This window comes from Schistocerca americana, chromosome 7 (genome assembly GCF_021461395.2).
Source record: "Schistocerca americana isolate TAMUIC-IGC-003095 chromosome 7, iqSchAmer2.1, whole genome shotgun sequence".
NCBI lineage: Eukaryota > Metazoa > Arthropoda > Insecta > Orthoptera > Acrididae > Schistocerca > Schistocerca americana.
The window spans coordinates 149,048,794-149,067,428 of record NC_060125.1 but is presented as its reverse complement, the minus strand read 5'-3'; the positions used below and the strand labels follow the sequence as shown (position 1 = coordinate 149,067,428).

Genomic DNA, 18,635 nt, shown 5'->3' with positions numbered 1-18,635 from the left:
GTAGCAGTTGCGCGGTTCCGGACTGAAGCGCCTAGAAGCGCTCGGCCACCGCAGCCGGCTACCTTTCACACGTGAGTCTAGTAATACTACTTACGGCAGGCGAGAGAAAGGATCAGGTCTTTAGTGCCTTCCATTTTAAACAGTACAGTCACTAGTGCCTTAGAGTTTCACAGACATGGCAGAGGCTAACAGTCGAATCAACCCGTAGGTAAGCTGGGAGGGGAAAGAAGCAATCCGAACCACAGATTTACTCTGACCCCCCCCCCCTTTCGTCCTCAAATGGGGACAAACGGACCACCCTTTGTAATATTACCACCTTCCCGCGGGTGGGCAGAGGAGAATGAATGGAGGGAAATCCCCAAAAAATACGGCTGGGGTAATTAACGAGAATAAGTAAATTGAATTCAATTAAACTTCATAAAATCTGTGAACAATCACTACTCAACTTCTGGTGCCTTACGAATTCCAGGACTGAACCAACGAAGCACATCCAAATGTTCTGCCGAGCCACCCGCTGCCAGCCGTTTCAACGGACGCAGGAAGGCGCGCCGATTTTCAGAACCTCCTCGCCGGTAGACAGCATAAGACCGAACTGCAGATTAGGCCCCTTGCGGCCCACGCTCAGGAAGATTCCTTTCGCGACGAGCAGTTAACTCCCCATACCACCGAACAGCTGCTCGCGTCGCTTACGCTGATTCCGTGGTCTGCGTGCTGTCCCTCTAATACCGGCAGAGAAGTCGCTTCTTCATGTCCCGACTACCAACCCTCCCTGAGAGCCCATACCGCCACCTCTTAAACCCACGCGAACAGCCTACTTTTCCCATTTCCCGCTAGAGGGAGACATCGAAGCCTTCACTTGCGACAACGGCGCCACCGCCAGAAAACAGAGGGCGACTGCTTCACGCTACGCTCTGCGTCGCGCTTTTCAAAGTTAACTTTACTACGGGTCACTTCTAAACCGAACCATTTCAGAGATAGAGATAGCTCGGCAAATCAATGTAGAACGAATGGATATCTTATTACGTTCCTATCAGAATCTTTGAAATGATAAAAAGTACACTTGCTTGGAATTATTTCACAAATAATACATCAAATTGTTTAGGAGGCATCAAATATTATTAAGATACAATAACTGTAAAATGTTACGTTGAGAGCAGTTTCACTATACTTACTCCCTTTAAGACTGACCTGATAATGGCTTATCCACACTTAGCTTCCTTAGGTCCAAGCGTCAAGTTTTGGTCCATCGCCAATGAAGTGGATGGGCAAACGTCTGCTTTGTTTGTACAATTCGGCGGTCTCAAGCACCAGCGGAGCTTCCTAGCTCGTAGTACATTGTAGAAGCAAGCGACAGGGCATTATAGCACATACAGTGTATGTTAACTTGTAATAGATCATATTATAGCATCATTGTACTGGGTAAAAAATTACAGTTCTTTAAAGCTATTGAGGTCAAAATGGTAAATAATTGAAGAAATCATATTAACAGAATCTTCCGTCGGTTCTTGGTAGAACAACATTATAATAAATGAAAAGCACCAGTTTGCTTTTGTTCTACAATTTTACTTTTATTGTTGACCGGTTTTCGGCTTACAAGGCCACCTTCAGACATTTACTATTACGTACTGTATATGTCTACTTGAGTGTAGATGTGTTACTTCTCTTCCAATGTTGTCTGTTAACATTTAGCTTCTTTGGTGATAATAGCAAATGCCTGAAGATGGCCTTGTAAGCCGAAAACCGGTTCACAATAAAAGTAATACTGGAAGCAGAAACAGCATTGGTCGTATTTTTTTTTGTTTTATTATCCACAAAATCGATAATAAAACAAAAACATACGACCAATGCTGTTTTTCCTTCCAATTATATCCATTATCAGGTCGTGGTGCACAGAACACTCCATGGAGTCGCCAATCAATAAAAGTATTTATTATAATTGAAGAAATATGATAATTTCCTTCAGAGTGACGCTCTAACACTATCAGCTGTTTAAACGCTGTCTTTCAACAACTAAAGATCAAGCAAAGACGTAAAAAGGTAACAACAGCAACAGAGTTGAAAAGTAAGTAAATTCTCCTAATGAAGCAATGCTATAACTAGACCTGATATCCAGTAATACAAGAGTACAAGAGTAACATCGCATAAATCGTTGAGTCTTGTGCAGTAGGAATCAAGGAAGAGGATGTTGTTTGGTGGCTGGAATCCTCTTTCTGCAACACAAATGCACACGTGGATTCGAGTACCTATTACTGGACATTAACACATGGTGTGTTCTTTATTTACATGAATAGATAGCTGCTACTTAAATCTAATAGAGTCCACGTGTTGTTGCACAAGCTCATCCATATAGTCTTCTTGACGACAATCCAAAGTGGAGTGACTCGGTGACACAGGAAGTGAGGGAGGCCCTCCAGTCAGTGGCGGCGATATAAATAGTCGCGGTCGGGAGGGCGTTGGTGACGTGCTGTTTGCGAGAGTGTCTTTGGCTCTTCCCTGTTAGGTTGGCTTGATACAGCGACTACTATCGATCCTTGCGCTGCATCTTCGCCGACCGGTGTGCTGGCGGCAGCTTACGCCAGCACATTCCTCCCCCCTGATATGCCGCATCATTGTCGTGTTTGGATGCTAACGACAACGAGGATTGGGGGGGGGGGGGGGGGGGGACGCCGGAAATAGAGATGAGCCGGGAACCGTGACTGTGGAAGACGTACAGCACCATCTGGCTTGCGAGGCAACATCCTCCGGAAAACTGCTGCCTAGGCACACGTCGAGGGCGTGTCCTGGAGCGATGCCAGCGACAGCGGTCCAGGTCCAGGTCCATCGGTTCGGCAAATGGGGACTGCGGGGGCGAGTGAGCATCCGCTCCTCCTGGGATGCCCTGGTGGCACCAGCTGGTGGCAGCGACGACGCCCGTGCGGCCCCGTGAGGCCTAGAATCGGGAGGAAGAAAAGCAGCAGAATCACGTGACAATTTGGTTCTGGTGGAGGCGCTCCAAACCATCGGGACCTGCGATTAAGTACATAAAAGTGCCAATGCGTTGCTGGATCTAGTCTCTATCCCAGCGCCTACAGTTGCTGTAAGCCCTCAAAAGAGCAAGATCGCAGGGCCCAAAGCGATAGTTGCGCATCATTTTCGGCGCCGGATCCTGTGGTGGGTGTAGCAAGTGTAACAGAGTCCAACGGCGGCGGCCATGCAGAAGTTCCGCCGATCACGGTCCGTCTAGTGGGTGGGAACGATCATCATCATCACTTATCTGCTGTATTAGCAGGTCCTTTGCCTCTCCATTTTCTGCGATCCATTGCTTCCTTCTTAAGGCTGCTGTATGTTGTACCGTCCATCATGTCATCCAGTATCTGGAATCTCTTCCTTCCTCACTTCCTTTTCCTTTCTACATAGCCTTCTAAAACTGTTTTTATCAGTCCGTCATTCTTTCTTAATATATGCCCAATCCCTTTTTCTTCTCTTTATTACATCTAGTAACTGTCTTTTCTCTCCCACTCTTCTCAGTACCTCTTCATTTTTTACTCTGTCCATCCAACTTATTCTTTCCATCTTCCGCCATGTCCAGATCTCAAAACCCTCCAGCCTTTCTCTGTCTTTTTTCCTCATAGCCCATGTTTCAGCGCCATATAGAAGAACACTCCATACAAGACATTTTATGAGTCTCTTTCTGAGTTCTCTGTCCAGACCACTGCAGAAGATTCTCCTTTTCTTATAAAACGCCTCTTTTGCCATTGCTATCCTTGTTTTAATTTCTGTGGTGCACTTCCAGTCGGTGTCTATCCTGCTTCCAAGATACTTAAAATTTTGCACCTGTTCTAGTGTTTCTCCATTCAGCACAATTTTTATTTCCTTATTTCCTCCTATTGCCAATACTTTTGTTTTATTTGTGTTAATTTTCATTCCACATTTTTTTCTGTTAGTTGCAATGGTGTCCACCAGATCCTGTAATTCCTTTTCCCCTTTGGCTAGAAGGACCATGTCATTAACAAATCTCAAGCATCCTACTCTTCTTCCTCCAATTTCTACTCCTTTGTCATCTAATGAGCATTGGTCAATCATATTTTCCAAGTACAGGTTGAAAAGAGTAGGTGATAAACAGCATCCTTGTCTTACTCCTTTCCCTAGTCTGATCCAGTTTGTACTTTTTCCTCTCACTTTAACTGAAACTTTTTGATTAAGGTATAATGAGTTTATAAGTCTTCTGGAGCGATAGGAGGCGAGAAAGAGTTGCAGCAACTGTTCCCGTGTGTGGGTGGTGCGAAGCTTGTCCGTCTGTTGTTTGAAAGTGCGTATGAAGCGCTCTGCTTCTCCGTTAGGGGTGAAACGGAGCAATTGTTAGATGACGAATGCCATTTCGTTCACAAAACTGTTCAAAACCATGTGAAGTGAAATGTGGTACATCGGCCAACAGAAGTACTTCTGAACTTCCTGCCAGATTAAAACTGTGTGCCGGGCCGAGACTCGAACTCGGGACCTTTGCCTTTCGCAGGCAGGTGCTCTACCATCTGAGCTATCGAAGCACGATTCACGCCCCGTCCTCACAGCTTTACTTCTGCCAGTACGGGGCGTGACTCGTGCTTGGAAAACTCAGACGGCAGAGCACTTGCCTGCGAAAGACAAAGGTCCCGAGTTCGAGTCTCGGTCCGGCACACAGTTTTAATCTTCCAGGAAGTTTCATATCAGCGCACACTCCGCTGCAGAGTGAAAATTTCATTCTGGAAACATCCCCTAGGCTGTGGCTAAGCCATGTCTCCGCAATATCCTTTCTGTCTGGAGTGCTAGTTCTGCAAGGTTCTCAGGAGAGCTTCTATAAAGTTTGGAAGGTAGGAGACGAGGTACTGGCAGAAGTAAAGCTGTGAGGACGGGGCATGATTCGTGCTTGGATAGCTCACATGTTAGAGCACTTGCCCGCGAATGGCAAGGGTCCTGAGTTCGATTCTCGGTCCGGCACACAGTTTTAATCTGCCAGGAAGTTTCATATCAGCGCACACTCCGCTGCAGAGTGAAAATCTCATTCTGGAGAAGTACTTCTGGCAAACTTCTATGCAAAATATAGAGGACAACGCTTGAATGGTGCTACATGATGTGTTAGAAGCCATAGGCACTGCAAATGAGAATTTGCTAAAAGAATCTACCACTATGAGCCAACGAGTGTTCGAAAATGGACCTCCTAAGTCAATGTGCACTCGTTGCGGTGGCGATTGAGTCTGAGGCCAAGCTGAGAATATTTGAGGTGGAGCTAATTGGTATTCCGCGCGTTCTCGAAACTGTAACATCATCTGTTCAATGTGGGCGTGCATGCTCTACCAAATACAGTGCCGTCGCGTTAACTGTTTAGTGGGAACGATTCCCCACTGTTCTTTATGGAGCAATCGTAACACGTGGTTTTGCAACACATTGGGAATAAGCACACGCGATTTTCCACTGCTATTTTGAACTGGAATCACGCCCTGTTGAACTGAAAGGCTTTGCCGGCGTGCAAAATATCGGCGCACAACTGAGTTCTGATTACTGTTCAATGAAGGAAGGCAAGACGTGCGAATGCAATGCAACGAAACCTTGCGATCAGGGTCTGCTTTCTCTAGTGGAAGGGAAAGGATTCCAGCAATTCAGAGTCCAGAGTTTCGATTGGCAACAAGATGCGACAGATGCATCAAAATAAGATTCTGGGTCAATCGGAAGGCGAGATAGGGCGTCTGCAATGCCATACTTTTCCGTGAGTCTGTGCACAATTTCATACAGATTCTGTGAAAGCAACAAAGCTCATCGTTGCAGTTTTTAGGCCGTGCATGTTGGAACCGGCTTTGTCGGATGAAGCAAGGACTGCTAAAAAGAACTTGCGACCATACAAATAGTGATGGAATTTTGTCACACCACACACAATAGCAAGAGCTTCTTTTTAAATTTGAGAATAATTGCACTGAGTTTGAGTTAACAACCTTGAGGCAAAAGTAATAGATCTGCCGTGTGCACATATTCTGCGCGAAAGCACAGCGCCGATTCCGTTGGAAGAAGCGTCGACTTAAGAAACTACTGGCTTGGCAAGGTCAAAATGCACTAAACATGTGTCACGAAGCAAAAGCATTTTTGAGGTTCTGAAATACGTCTTGACAGTCTTTAGTCCACACAAAAGGTACATTTTTGCGACGCAAGCGAAGCAGTGGAGCCCCAATCTGAGCGGCATTTGTTATGAACCGAATGTAATGTGTTATCTTGCCTAGTACTGACTGCAGTTCAGACACATGGCGAGGAACAGGTAGGTCACGGACTGCAAGCAAATGAGACCGGAGTGGGTGCACACGCAGACTGTGTATCACATGACCTACATCTACATCTACATACATACTCCGCAATCCACCATACGGTGCGTGGCGGAGGGTACCTCGTACCACAACTAGCATCTTCTCTCACTGTTACACTCCCTAAACAGAACGAGGGAAAAATGACTGCCTATATGCCTCTGTACGAGCCCTAACCTCTCCTATCTTATCTTTGTGGTCTTTCCGCGTAATGTAAGTTGGCGGCAGTAAAATTGTACTGCAGTCAGCCTCAAATGCTGCTTCTCTAAATTTCCTCAGTAGTGATTCACGAAAAGAACGCCTCTTTTCCTCTAGAGACTCCCACCCTAGTTCCTGAAGCATTTCCGTAACACTCGCGTGACGATCAAACCTACCAGTAACAAATCTAGCAGCCCGCCTCTGAATTGCTTCTATGTCCTCCCTCAATCCGACCTGATAGGGATCCCAACGCTTGAGCAGTATTCAAGAATAGGTCGTATTAGTGATTTATAAGCGGTCTCCTTTGCAGATGAACCACATCTTCCCAAAATTCTACCAATGAACCGAAGACGACTATCCGCCTTCCCCACAACTGCCATTACATGCTTGTCCCACTTCATATCGCTCTGCAATGTTACGCCCAAATATTTGATTGGCGTGACTGTGTCAAGCGCAAAACTACTAGTGGAATATTCAAACATTACAGGATTCTTTTTCCTATTCATCTGCATTAATTTACATTTATCTATATTTATAGTTAGCTGCCATTCTTTACACCAATCACAAATCCTGTCCAAGTCATCTTGTATCCTCCTACAGTCACTCAACGACGACACCATCCCGTACACCACAGCATCATCAGCAAACAGCCGCACATTGCTATCCACCCTATCCAAAAGATCATTTCCAAAAGTACTGTAATTCAGTTCTAAAATGTCACACTTTTCGAGACGACACTTGAATCCTGATTCTGACAAAACTTGAAAAAGAGTACGCAAATTGGCAATGTGTTACTCTGGTGCACGACTGAGACGACAATATCGTCAAGGTAGTTTGAACAAAATGGCACTTTTGCAGTCAGCTGTTCGAAGAAACGTTGAAAAATGGTGAATGCGGAAGTACTTCCGGAGGGCAAACGTAAATACTTGACCAGTCCTAAGTATGTATTTACAACAAACACTTTCTGTGATTCTTCATCGAATGGAATTTGCAAGTAGGCATCACGCAAATCTATCTTAGGAAAGTAACGTCCAGCACCAAGCCTGTTTATGAGTTCCTCACAGCGAGGTAATAGGTAAGTGTTCACTACTGTCGGTGGGTTGGCTGTAGACTTGTAGTCAACACAAATGCGAATGCGACCAGAAGGCTTAGGTCACAAAACGAGAGGACTTGCCCACTGACTAGCTTGAATGGGAGCAGTTACACCATTATCTTGCAATTCTTTTAATTCTCTGGCTATTTTCTCTCCTAAAGCAATTGGAACGTGGCGGGCCGGGAAAAACCTAGACTGTGCACTAACTTTCATTGTAACATAATGTTATTAGCTTCTCTCATTCCTTCCGAAAATAGTTCATTAAATTTTTTAAGCAAGCTAGCAACACTGTCTTTCGGTGTGGAAGCTGACACAGAAAGTACATTGTCATGGATGCTAAGTCCAATCAAAGCGAAAGCAAGATTTGTAATTGGTATCCAAACCTGACTGTCCAAGCACTGGAATTTCCTGTCCGTTTCAAGCAGTGAGGTGCTTGATAGATATCGAAAGGCGTGGTGAGCCTAACTGATCGTACGTGGCACGATTAAGTTACTGAGACACCTATGGCTAACTGAAAGTTCACACGACGGCCAGCAATTCGAAATGAGACAAATAGTTCGTTAGAACGTCGTCGCACAGCCCTGGGGCGAGAAGGAGGCACAACCTCAATCTTACTCTTGGCAGAAGCTGTCGTACGTTTTGAAAACACATCGTTCACTTCATGTGCATTTGCCTTTTTATCTGGGGGGCGAGCAAAATTGGCGTTTTTGTGCCGTTGCAAACAAACTGCTTGGACACGGCCATTTTTCCACATGCATAACACGTGTGCGTTACGTGATGGGCAATCCTGTCTTTTATGGCAAGCAAAACATCTAGGGCAAGACCACTAATTCGCAGGCCTGTTTACGTGTCTACGTGGCTGTCCGTGCGGCTGTGTACAAGCTCATTGTTGTGGCTGCCTGGGGCGGTCGCGAACAAGTGATGACTCGACCCAACAAATCTGAGCCTGGTCAAACTTATCGCCCGCTATGGCTCAAAATGGTTCAAATGGCTCTGAGCACTGTGGGACTTAATAGTTGAGGTCAACAGTCCCCTAGAACTTAGCACTACTTAAACCTAACAAACCTAAGTACATCACACACATCCATGCCCGATGTAGGATTCGAACCTGCGACCGTAGCGGTCGCGGGGTTCCAGACTGAAGCGCCTAGAACCGCTCGGCCAGATTGGCCGGCTCCCACTATGACTCCCGAAACATATTGCTGAAAGATTTGCAATACTTGGGGAAGTGATTGATCAGGGTACTATAAGATCCATCCCTTATACTACTATCTGGAACATTATTGTATCGCGTATCATGAGATCATTGTAAAAGTTGCCAATTTACAGTTCCTAGTCATGCCCGTTAATTCTGTATACCACTGGCGGTATGTCTCTTCCGGTTTTTTCTGCAAGCGGGTACTTGGACCTGCTCGTCATAATGCTGAGTTAATGCGGGTATTATTTGGTCATAGCTGAGTTCCTCGAGAGACGCAGTTGGGAATAGATTTTGAATCAACCTGAACATTGGGGACCCCGCAATCGAAAGGAAGTGTTTTAACTTTACAATACCTAGAACGCAATGAACTTGACAATGTGGTTGGAACTGAGTCAGGTATTCGAGCCATTCCTCTTCTGTGCCGCTAAATTTCCGGAACGGTGGTATGCTGGTCGGCGGCACTTGTTGGACTCGTTGGTTGGTCGGTTGTGCAGCCGACGCAGCTTGTGCAGCCAGTAGTTGCACGATTGTCAGTAGGGCAGCGATTTGTTGGTTCTGAAACTGAAAAGCTTGTGTTAGATCCATCACATTGCCCGTCTGCGGCTGAGGCGCGGGGGCAGGGGGTGGAGTGAGCGCGGTAGTCATGTTTAGAGAAACATGTAATAGCAAAAAGCAAGCGAAGCCTGTGGAAAGAGAAATGTAATTAGTTCTGCGGCTCCTTCATGCAATACATGCAAGGACACAACAGCAAATTATCAAACGTTTGAATACGATCATCCTTGCAAGTTAAAACACAAGATAAGCAAGCAAAATTGCCAGCCAAATTGATTAACTGCGATCGCCTCTGAATTATCGTCGTCACCACTGTGGTGTCCTTGTCGCCACTGTTGAGTCTTTGTACCGTAGGATCAAGGAAGAGGATGTTGTTTGGTGGCCGATATCATCTTTCTACAAGTCAAATTCACACGTAGTTTAACACAGTTGTTTATTTATATGAATAGATAGCTGCTACTTAACTTTAATAAAGTCATGTGTTGTGGTACAAGCTCATCCATAATAGGCCTCTTGCACAGAATGTGGGTATTCTTGCTATTACAAATTGTGGATGCTATGTACTGTTGTAGCCTGTGATAACTCTGTTGCTCCGTGCGTACTGACAGACGCCAAACTGAAGTGAGTCGATGACTGAGCTAGCGAGTGAGGCACTCCGGTCAGCGGTGGCGATTTAAATACTTGCGGTCGAGAGGGCGTTGGCGATGTGTTGCTTGCGAGACTATCTTTGGCCTCTTTCCTGGCAGGCGCGCTTGATCCAGCACCAACTATCGATCCTCGAGCTACATCTTTGCCGACCGGTGTGCTGGCGACAACTTACGCAGCACATAAATTATGTTGAAGAAACTGTTGCCCTAATCGCAGGAGTTAGCCGAAAGTAGTGGGATAACCGAGGCGGTCCAAACAAGTGAAAAAAATTTGCATCTAATTTTGAATTTGATTATTGTCAGCATTTCTCTCTCACCTGTTGCAGCAGCCTAGAACAAGTTTCACTGCGTAGATGTTGAAGAGATATACCATAGCCACAGTCTAGAGCAGTGGTTACCAACCTGGGGTAATTATCCCTTGAAACCTTCCCATCTCCTCTATATCTCTTTTGTTATGCATCCTTCCCTTTCACAATAACCTATGAAACCTTTCCTTAGGATTTCTATCTCTTGCTTAATAATAACAAATGAAATCTTCCCTTTGAAATTAATTCTCTTTCTCAATCTTCGCATACAAATTTAAATGCTGCTTATTAAAAGTGATTTTCTGATTATTTCGACGAAAAATAGAATGTGTCGTCGTCGTGGCCCTCAGTCGTTGCCTGCAATAACCCAAATCTGTTCCTTACCTTTTTCACTGTTACTGGATCGCCATCCGACTGCCACATCGAACTGCGACATGAATATACTTACTCTGGTTTCCTATACTCTGTTAGCTGCCGGTGGACTGTCATAATTTATTACCATACCTGACAATAACGTCTTTAATAGCAATGCTGACGTTATTCTTTAATTAATTTGACTGAAGTTACGTAATTCATAGTTTAACTTTTTCTTGACTACAATAAAATTTTGCAGAGATTTACGTTGGTGGTTTCTGGGGTGGATTATAATCAGTAATGCAATATTGCTGGCAAAAAATTATTATATTCAGAAAACGCTTCAAATATTTACTGTTGGCAATGAAATGATTTTACAAGCGTTCAAATGGGGCTTCCTTTTTACAATAATCTTACAACTAACATTGCACAAACATACATTCAGTAGTGTTCAGTTTCTCAAAAAAATTATTCAATAATATTAGTTCCTATTCTGATAATAGTTAGCTGATGCCTCTGTACGTCCGTTTATAATCTCTCTCTTGCAAATTATAGCTGGTGGCTGGCAGGCACACCGCTTCTCCCAGCCTCTCGCTTCAGACCTGCTACTGACTCGCTTCACTTCTCACTTACTACTGACTTCCTACGAAAGCTAAAGTGCGGTCTCTCCTGCCAAAAATGCTTTCTGGTGCAGACAATCCTTGATAACATTACAAAATTTTAAATTAAATTATTAAAATGTATCCATACGCGGTCTCTCCCGCCCTTTCTAAAATTATATCAATGTGCAGTCTATCCTGCCAACAATACTTCGGTGCAAACATTCCCTGCTACCACAATTATTTCCAACGTAACAAATATTAATTATTCCTACATAATCCTATTAATAAAATATAAACATCATTCATAAATTGCGGTTTGACAATAGACAGTAGAAATATACACGTCTTACACCCTGATGGGTTAAATGAAGTTTCCTGAGGGGTAAAAATTAAACGATTCGACTCTGTTTCAGTCACGAAACTAAATTATCTTCGTAATATCTTTACTATTATGATAATTTTTAAGACTAATAGTAATTATATAAGTCATCATTAATTACTTTTTCTCAATTTGTAGCACTAATGCGGTGGAGGTTAGAGTTTCTTCACATAGTCGACTCACTACTACACTCATATGTTGTGCTTTGTACCGCATATTGCTGATGATAAAATCAAACATATACCTAACAAACGCTAAATATCTACGCTGTAGATAGTAACTGGAATAGCCCAGAAATTGCTTTATTACTCGCTTCGAAACAGATAAATGAATTAATTTACAACACGACACAGCAGCAACTACGTCAGGACTACTACAGTGCTGTATACTGGTTTTTTATTTAATCCTATGTTGCCGGATAACAGCCATGTTCAAAACTATATTATTATTGTTGTTACCATTAGTGGCTGTTGTCAGACACAAAACATTAATAACCCACAATCTTCCAATTTCTGACAGTTCCAGAGCATGGAGTGAAGCAATCAAGAGATGTACGAACTGGAAGTATACGAGTGCACATATTTTAACTGGGTTGACTTCAAAAGCAATGTTCAGGCAGGTCAAGCAAGTGCCGCAATGAAGAGGAGTAACGCACAGGAAGTTTGTTTTGTAACAACTATCTACCCTCACCGTTGGCTTTCTTATCTGAGAAGAAGTTGTTGGTAGCACTTGTGCCACCCCACGAATCCCTTCGTGACTCATTCTAACACAAACACACACACATACACAAAAACTAAATATCATTCATCTCCCATGGTTTTAAAAATAAAAATGTTCCAAGAAATGTCTCTCATTCTACAGTTCATTTAGGTGCTGAAGTTGGTGATAATATGACGGAGAGGGGGTGCGCAACAGACGGCAGGGGGGAGGGGGGATGGGGAGGGTATTAGCTAATGTCTAATTGCACTCAGGAGTAATAGTCTAAGAAAGAGTGGGAACCATTGCTCTAGAGGAATGTTTACATAACAAATCTTTGACTCTGCAGCTGAATGCGCTCTGTCATTCCGCAACATTCTTTCTTCCACATTTATCACTCCAGCGATGTATGCAGGAGAACTTCTGTCATGTTTGAAATGTAAGAGAGAGATGCTGAGGATGTAATGCTGTGAAAACAGGTGGTGAATCGGATCTGGATAGTTCAGCCGGTAAAGCAGTATTCAATGTTCTGGGTTCTCCGGCACACAGTTCTAATACACCACGAAGTTTCAAAACAGTGCACAGATGCATAGTGAAAAATGTATGCTTTTAACAGTCTACCCTTCATTTTTCTCGGTGAAATCTAAGTATACATCAGACGACATTTGTTTTAACTACCTAGTTTCTACAGCATCACAAGACGGCATTAGAATTCAGGTACATTTATCCGCACAAATTTTATTGACACGACCAAAATGTAATTATGTAAATCGAATACTTTGTGATAGATGTACAGACAGTATGCTGAGACGTTCATGTGTGTATCTGAGATCTTCAGGCGTTTCTGTGCCGACAGCGGTGGCATGTTCATACCGTGAATTCTTCTTCTCTTTAGCGAACGACTCTCGCCAAAGGCTGGCATTCAGAGAAGGGGTCAAACTACAGTTTTAGATTATGATCGATCACAGTGTTATTGTAATGTGGTCTTGGAAAGGTGTATTTTATTCCACCGTGTTGTAGGCCATCACGGACGACAACGTTCAGCGATTCTAAATCAGACGTATTACTGCACAGACAGTGAGAACCTGTAGCTCGCTTTACAGGTTTATTATTCTCATCGGAACGGCAGAAGTGATACCAAATATTCAATGAAGGACGACGCTATTTTTCACGAATTTAGAGAGTTTCAGAGATCTTCAGACTTCAACGGAGACAAAGCTAAAGACAGTATACACTGAAGAGCTAAACAAACTGGTACACCTGCCTGGTATTGTATAGGGCCTCCGGGAGCACGCACAAGTGCCGCAACACGACATGGCATGCAATGACGGAATGTCTGAAGTAGTGATGGAGAGCTGATACCATGAATCCTTAACACTACGAGGGGATGGAGATCTCTTCTGAACAGCACGTTGCAGGTATGCTCAATAATATTCATGTCTGGGAAGTCTAGTGGCCAGCGTAAGCATTTAAACTCAGAAGAGTGTTCCCGATGCCACTCTGTAGCATTTCTCGTCTTGTGGAAAGACGCATTGTCCTTCTAGAATGGCCCAAGTCCGTTGTAATGCACAATGGACACGAAAGGATACAGGTGATCAGACAGGATGCTTACGTACGTCTGACCTGTCAGAGTCGTATCTAGACGTACCAGGGGTCCCACATGACTCCAACTTCACATGCCCCACACCTTTATAGAGCCTCCCTCTGTTTGAATATACCCCTGCTGGCATGCAGGGTCCACTGAAATTTGGAAATTTATGGTAAGGTCTTATGGGACCAAACTGCTGAGGTCATCGGTCCCTAAGTTCACACACTTTTTAATCTAACTTAAACTAACTTACGCTAAGGACAACACACACACCCACGCCAGAGGGAGGACTCGAACCTCCGACGGAGGGAGACACGCGGACCGTGACAAGACGCCCAAGACCGCGCCGCCACCCAGCGCGGCAGGGTCCATGGATTTATGAGGTTGTCTCCATGCCCATACACGTCCTTCCACTCGATACAATTTGGAACGAGACTAGGTCGGCTAGGAAACATGTTTCCAGTCATCAATCGTCTAATTTCTGTGCTGATGGGCCCGGTAGAAGCGCAAAGCTTTGTGTCGCGCAGTCATCAAGGGTAGACGACTGGGCCTTCGGCTCCGAAAGCCCATATCGATGATGTTTCGTTGAATGGTTCGCACGCTGATACTTGTCCATGGCCCAGCACTGAAACCTGCAGCAATTGCGGAATGGTTGCACTTCAGTCACGTTGAACGATTCTCTTGAGCAATCGTTGGTCCCGTTCTTGAAGGATCTTTGTCCGGCCGCGACGGAGTCGGAGATTCGATGTTTCACCGGATTCCTGATATTCACGGTACACTCGTGAAATTGTCGTACGGGAAAACCTCACTTCATCGGTACCTCGTAGATACTGTGTACAATCGCTCGTGCGCCGACTATAACACCACATTCAGACTCACTTAAATCTTGATAATCTACCATTACAGCAGCAGTAACCGATGTAACAACTATGGCAGACACTTTTTGTCGTATATAGGCATTGCCGACCACAGCGCAATTTTCCGCCTGGTTACATATCTTTGTACTTAAGTACGCATGCCCATACTAGTCTCTTTCGCATTTCAGTGTATTGAGCTTATTACTGAATTATTGAGATCCTGTGTTCACACATGTTAAGAATGCATGGAATATTCAAAAATCGCATTAACGTAATTGAGACCGTGGAATATATGGTTGTAATTGATGAGCACAGTACACTTTCCCATAAATGATCATCTCTATAGTTTGCATTAAGAAACGAATTGGAGGAACAGAGGCTAAAAGAAAATAGTACAAACTTATTGTATGGCACATCATACATTGAGTTGTTCATTATAAACAAAGAAAAAAATATTAATTTCTTCCGTTCAGCTGACACCAAGCATCATCTATCAACTGATTACCTATTTTGTAATAAACACACATTTTTTTCTGTTTTTCAGGGATCGCATTTTCAAGCTGAGTCTGAGAAACATTAGCCAGTCGCACTGTGAGGTAAGTATTGTATTGTTTTGCATTTACTATGAGTGTATGCTATTAGCTTTTGTGTATTCCTATTAGTCCTGTTAACAGAGAGAAGGCAAATCACATTTCCCATATTTAAATGTGGATTGTTTCAGATACACGTAAGTTTTAGAAAGCAACTGAAAATTAAGGTCGCTGGATCTACGAGAAAAGAAACTGGTGCCAGAGAACGCCAACTGTATCTTTTTCCCAGTACGGTGATTCCATGGAGATGCTGTCGTTTAGCGGATATTGAGCGTGGTTGTGAAAAAACGCTGCCTAACATTTAGAATGTTACCCTCTTATGACATTGTCGTAAACTCCGATTGTCTTGGCCATCGGTATAGCGTGACTTCGAGCAGATTTTTCTGAAAATTTTCAAGTCCCCTTTATTGGGTAGTGAAACATGTGACCCACTTAAATAAACTTCTACAAATTGGAGTGCGCAGATATTAGCTGAGGTGACAAAACTCATGAGGTACCTCCTAATATTGTGTCAGACTTCCTGCTACTCGGTGTAGTGCTGCAGCTCGACGTGCTGTGGACTCCACAAGTCGTTGGAAACCCCCGGCAGAAATACTGGGCCATGCTGCCGCTATAGCTGTTCGTCATTGCAAAAGCGTTGCCGGTACATGATTTTGTGCACGAACAGATTTGTTGAGTACATCCCATAAATATTCCATGAGATTCGTGTTGGACGAACTGGGTGGTCAAGCCATTCGCTCCGACGACACTACAGGCCATAAAAATTGCTACATACAAGAAGAAATACAGATGATAAACGGGTATTCATTGGACAAATATATTATACTAGAATTGACATGTCATTACATTTTCACGCAATTTGGGTGCATAGATCCTGAGAAATCAGTACCCAGAACCACCACCTCTGGCCGTAATAACGCCCTTGTTACACCTGGGCATTGAGTCAAACAGAGCTTGGATGGCGTGTACAGGTACAGCTGCCCAAGCAGCTTCAACACGATACCACAGTTCATCAAGAGTAGTGAGTGGCGTATTGTAACGAGCCAGTTGCTCGGCCACCATTGACCAGACGTTTTCAATTGGTGAAAAATCTGGAGAATGTGCAGGCCAGGGCAGCAGTCGAACATTTTCTGTATCCAGAAAGGCCCGTACAGGACCTGCAACATGCGGTCGTGCATTATCCTGCTGAAATGTAGGGTTTCGCAGGGGTCGAATGAAGGGTAGGGCCACGGTTCGTAACACATCTGAAATGTAACGTCCACTGTTCAAAGTGCCGTCAATGCGAAGAAGAGGTGACCGAGACGTGTAATCAATGGCACCCCATACCATTACGTCGGGTGATATGCCAGTATGGCGATGACGAATACACGCTTCCAATGTGCCTTCACCGCGATGTCGCCAGACACGGATGCGACCATCATGATGCTGTAATCACAACCTGATTCTACTGAAAAAAAGACGTTTTGCCATTCGCGCACCCAGGTTCGTCGTTGAGTATACCATCGCAGGCGCTCATGTCTGTGATTCAGCGTCAAGGATAATCGCAGCCATGGTGTCCGAGCTGATAGTCCATGCTGCTGCAAACGTCGTCGAACTGTTCGTGCAGATGGTTGTTGTCTTGCAAACGTCGCCATCTGTTGACTCAGGGATCGAGACGTGGTTGCACGATCCGTTACAGCCATGCGGATAAGATGCCTGTCATCTCGATTGCTAGTGATACGAGGTCGTTGGGATCCAGCACGGCGTTCCGCATTACCCTACTGAACCCACGGATTCCATATTCTGCTAACAGTCATTGGATCTCGACGAACGCGAGCAGCAATGTCGCGATACGATAAACCGCAATCGCGATAGGCTACAATCCGACCGTTATCAAAGCAGGAAACATGATGGTACGCATTTCTGCTCCTTACACAAGGCATCACAACAACGTTTCACCAGGCAACGCCGGTCATCTGTTGTTTGTGTATGAGAAATCGGTTGGAAACTTTCCTCATGTCAGCACGTTGTAAGTGCTACCACCGGCGCCAACCTTGTGTGAATGCTCTGAAAAGCTAATCATTTGCATATCTGAGCATCTTCCTCCAGTCGGTTAAATTTCGCGACTGTAGCACGTCATCTTCGTGGTGTAGCAATTTTAATGGCCAGTGGTGTATTCAGAATGTCCTTCAAATCACTCGCTAACCATTGTGTCGTGGAGACATGGATCATTGTCATCCATAAATATTCCCTTGGTGTTTGAGAACAAGAAGTCCATGAATAGCTGCCAATGGTCTCCAAGTCAATGATCTCTTCAGCTGGACCAGAGGATCCAGTCCATTTCACTTAAACACAGCCACCACCGTTACGGAGCCGCCGCCAGCTTTCAGAGTGCCTTGTTGACAACTTGGTTCCACAGCTTCGTGAGGTCCGCTCCCTACTTGATCCCTACCATCTGCCCTTGCCAACTGAAATCAGGGCTCTTCTGACCATGCCAAGATTTTCCAGTCGTCGAGGGTCCAACCAATATTGTCACGAGCGCAGGGGAGGCGCTGCAGGAGATGTCGTGCTGTTAACAAGGGGATTCGCGTCGGTCGCCTCCTACTATAGCCCATTAACGCCATATTTCCCCCCACTATCCTGACGGATACTTTCGTCGTATGGCCCACTTTGATTTCTGCGCTTATTTCGCACAGCGTTGATTTCTGTTAGCACTGACAACTACGCAAACGTCGCTGCTTTCGGTCGTTAAGTGAGGCCGTCGGCCGCTGTGTTGTCCGCCGTAGGAGGTAATGCCTGACATTTGGTACTCTTGACACACTCTTGGTACTGTGGATCTCAGAACACAGATTTGCCCAAGGAATGGCGTAGATGGAATGTCCCATGCTTATACCCCAAACTACCACTCCACGTTCAAAGTCTGTTAATTTTCGTCGTGCGGACATAATCACGTCGAAAATTGTTTCATATGAATCAGCTAAGTAAAAATGACAGTTCCGGCAATGCACTGCCCTTTTATACCCACAGTCTATGTTTCAGTATCATACAATGCTGTGCGTACATTCTCAGAAATTTCTTCCTGAAATTAGCTGCGACTAATACTATACAACACACTGTTTGTCTAATTTTTGAATATTTATTGCGTTGATCTGGAAACAGTGATTTTCAATCTGTTCCCTGCCTTTTAGTAATTTGAGGATGAGGATAACTATCCGCAAAACACGCTACCAGCAGCTTACCCTTCAACGATCAAGAATATGTGTCGTCTGTTAAGTTCACGTGCATTTGTGGATAC

The 18,635-nt window shown here is 44.5% G+C and overlaps 1 protein-coding gene across 1 annotated transcript in view; it reads left to right on the top strand.

Moving 5' to 3' along the window:
- Window positions 1-18,635, top strand: part of LOC124622807 (semaphorin-2A-like) — a 447,972-nt gene that overhangs the window by 233,986 nt on the left and 195,351 nt on the right. Inside the window, exon 3 of the mRNA XM_047148597.1 lies at window positions 15,316-15,367. Coding sequence (XP_047004553.1) covers window positions 15,316-15,367 — 52 coding nt within the window. The remainder of the gene's footprint in view (window positions 1-15,315; window positions 15,368-18,635) is intronic.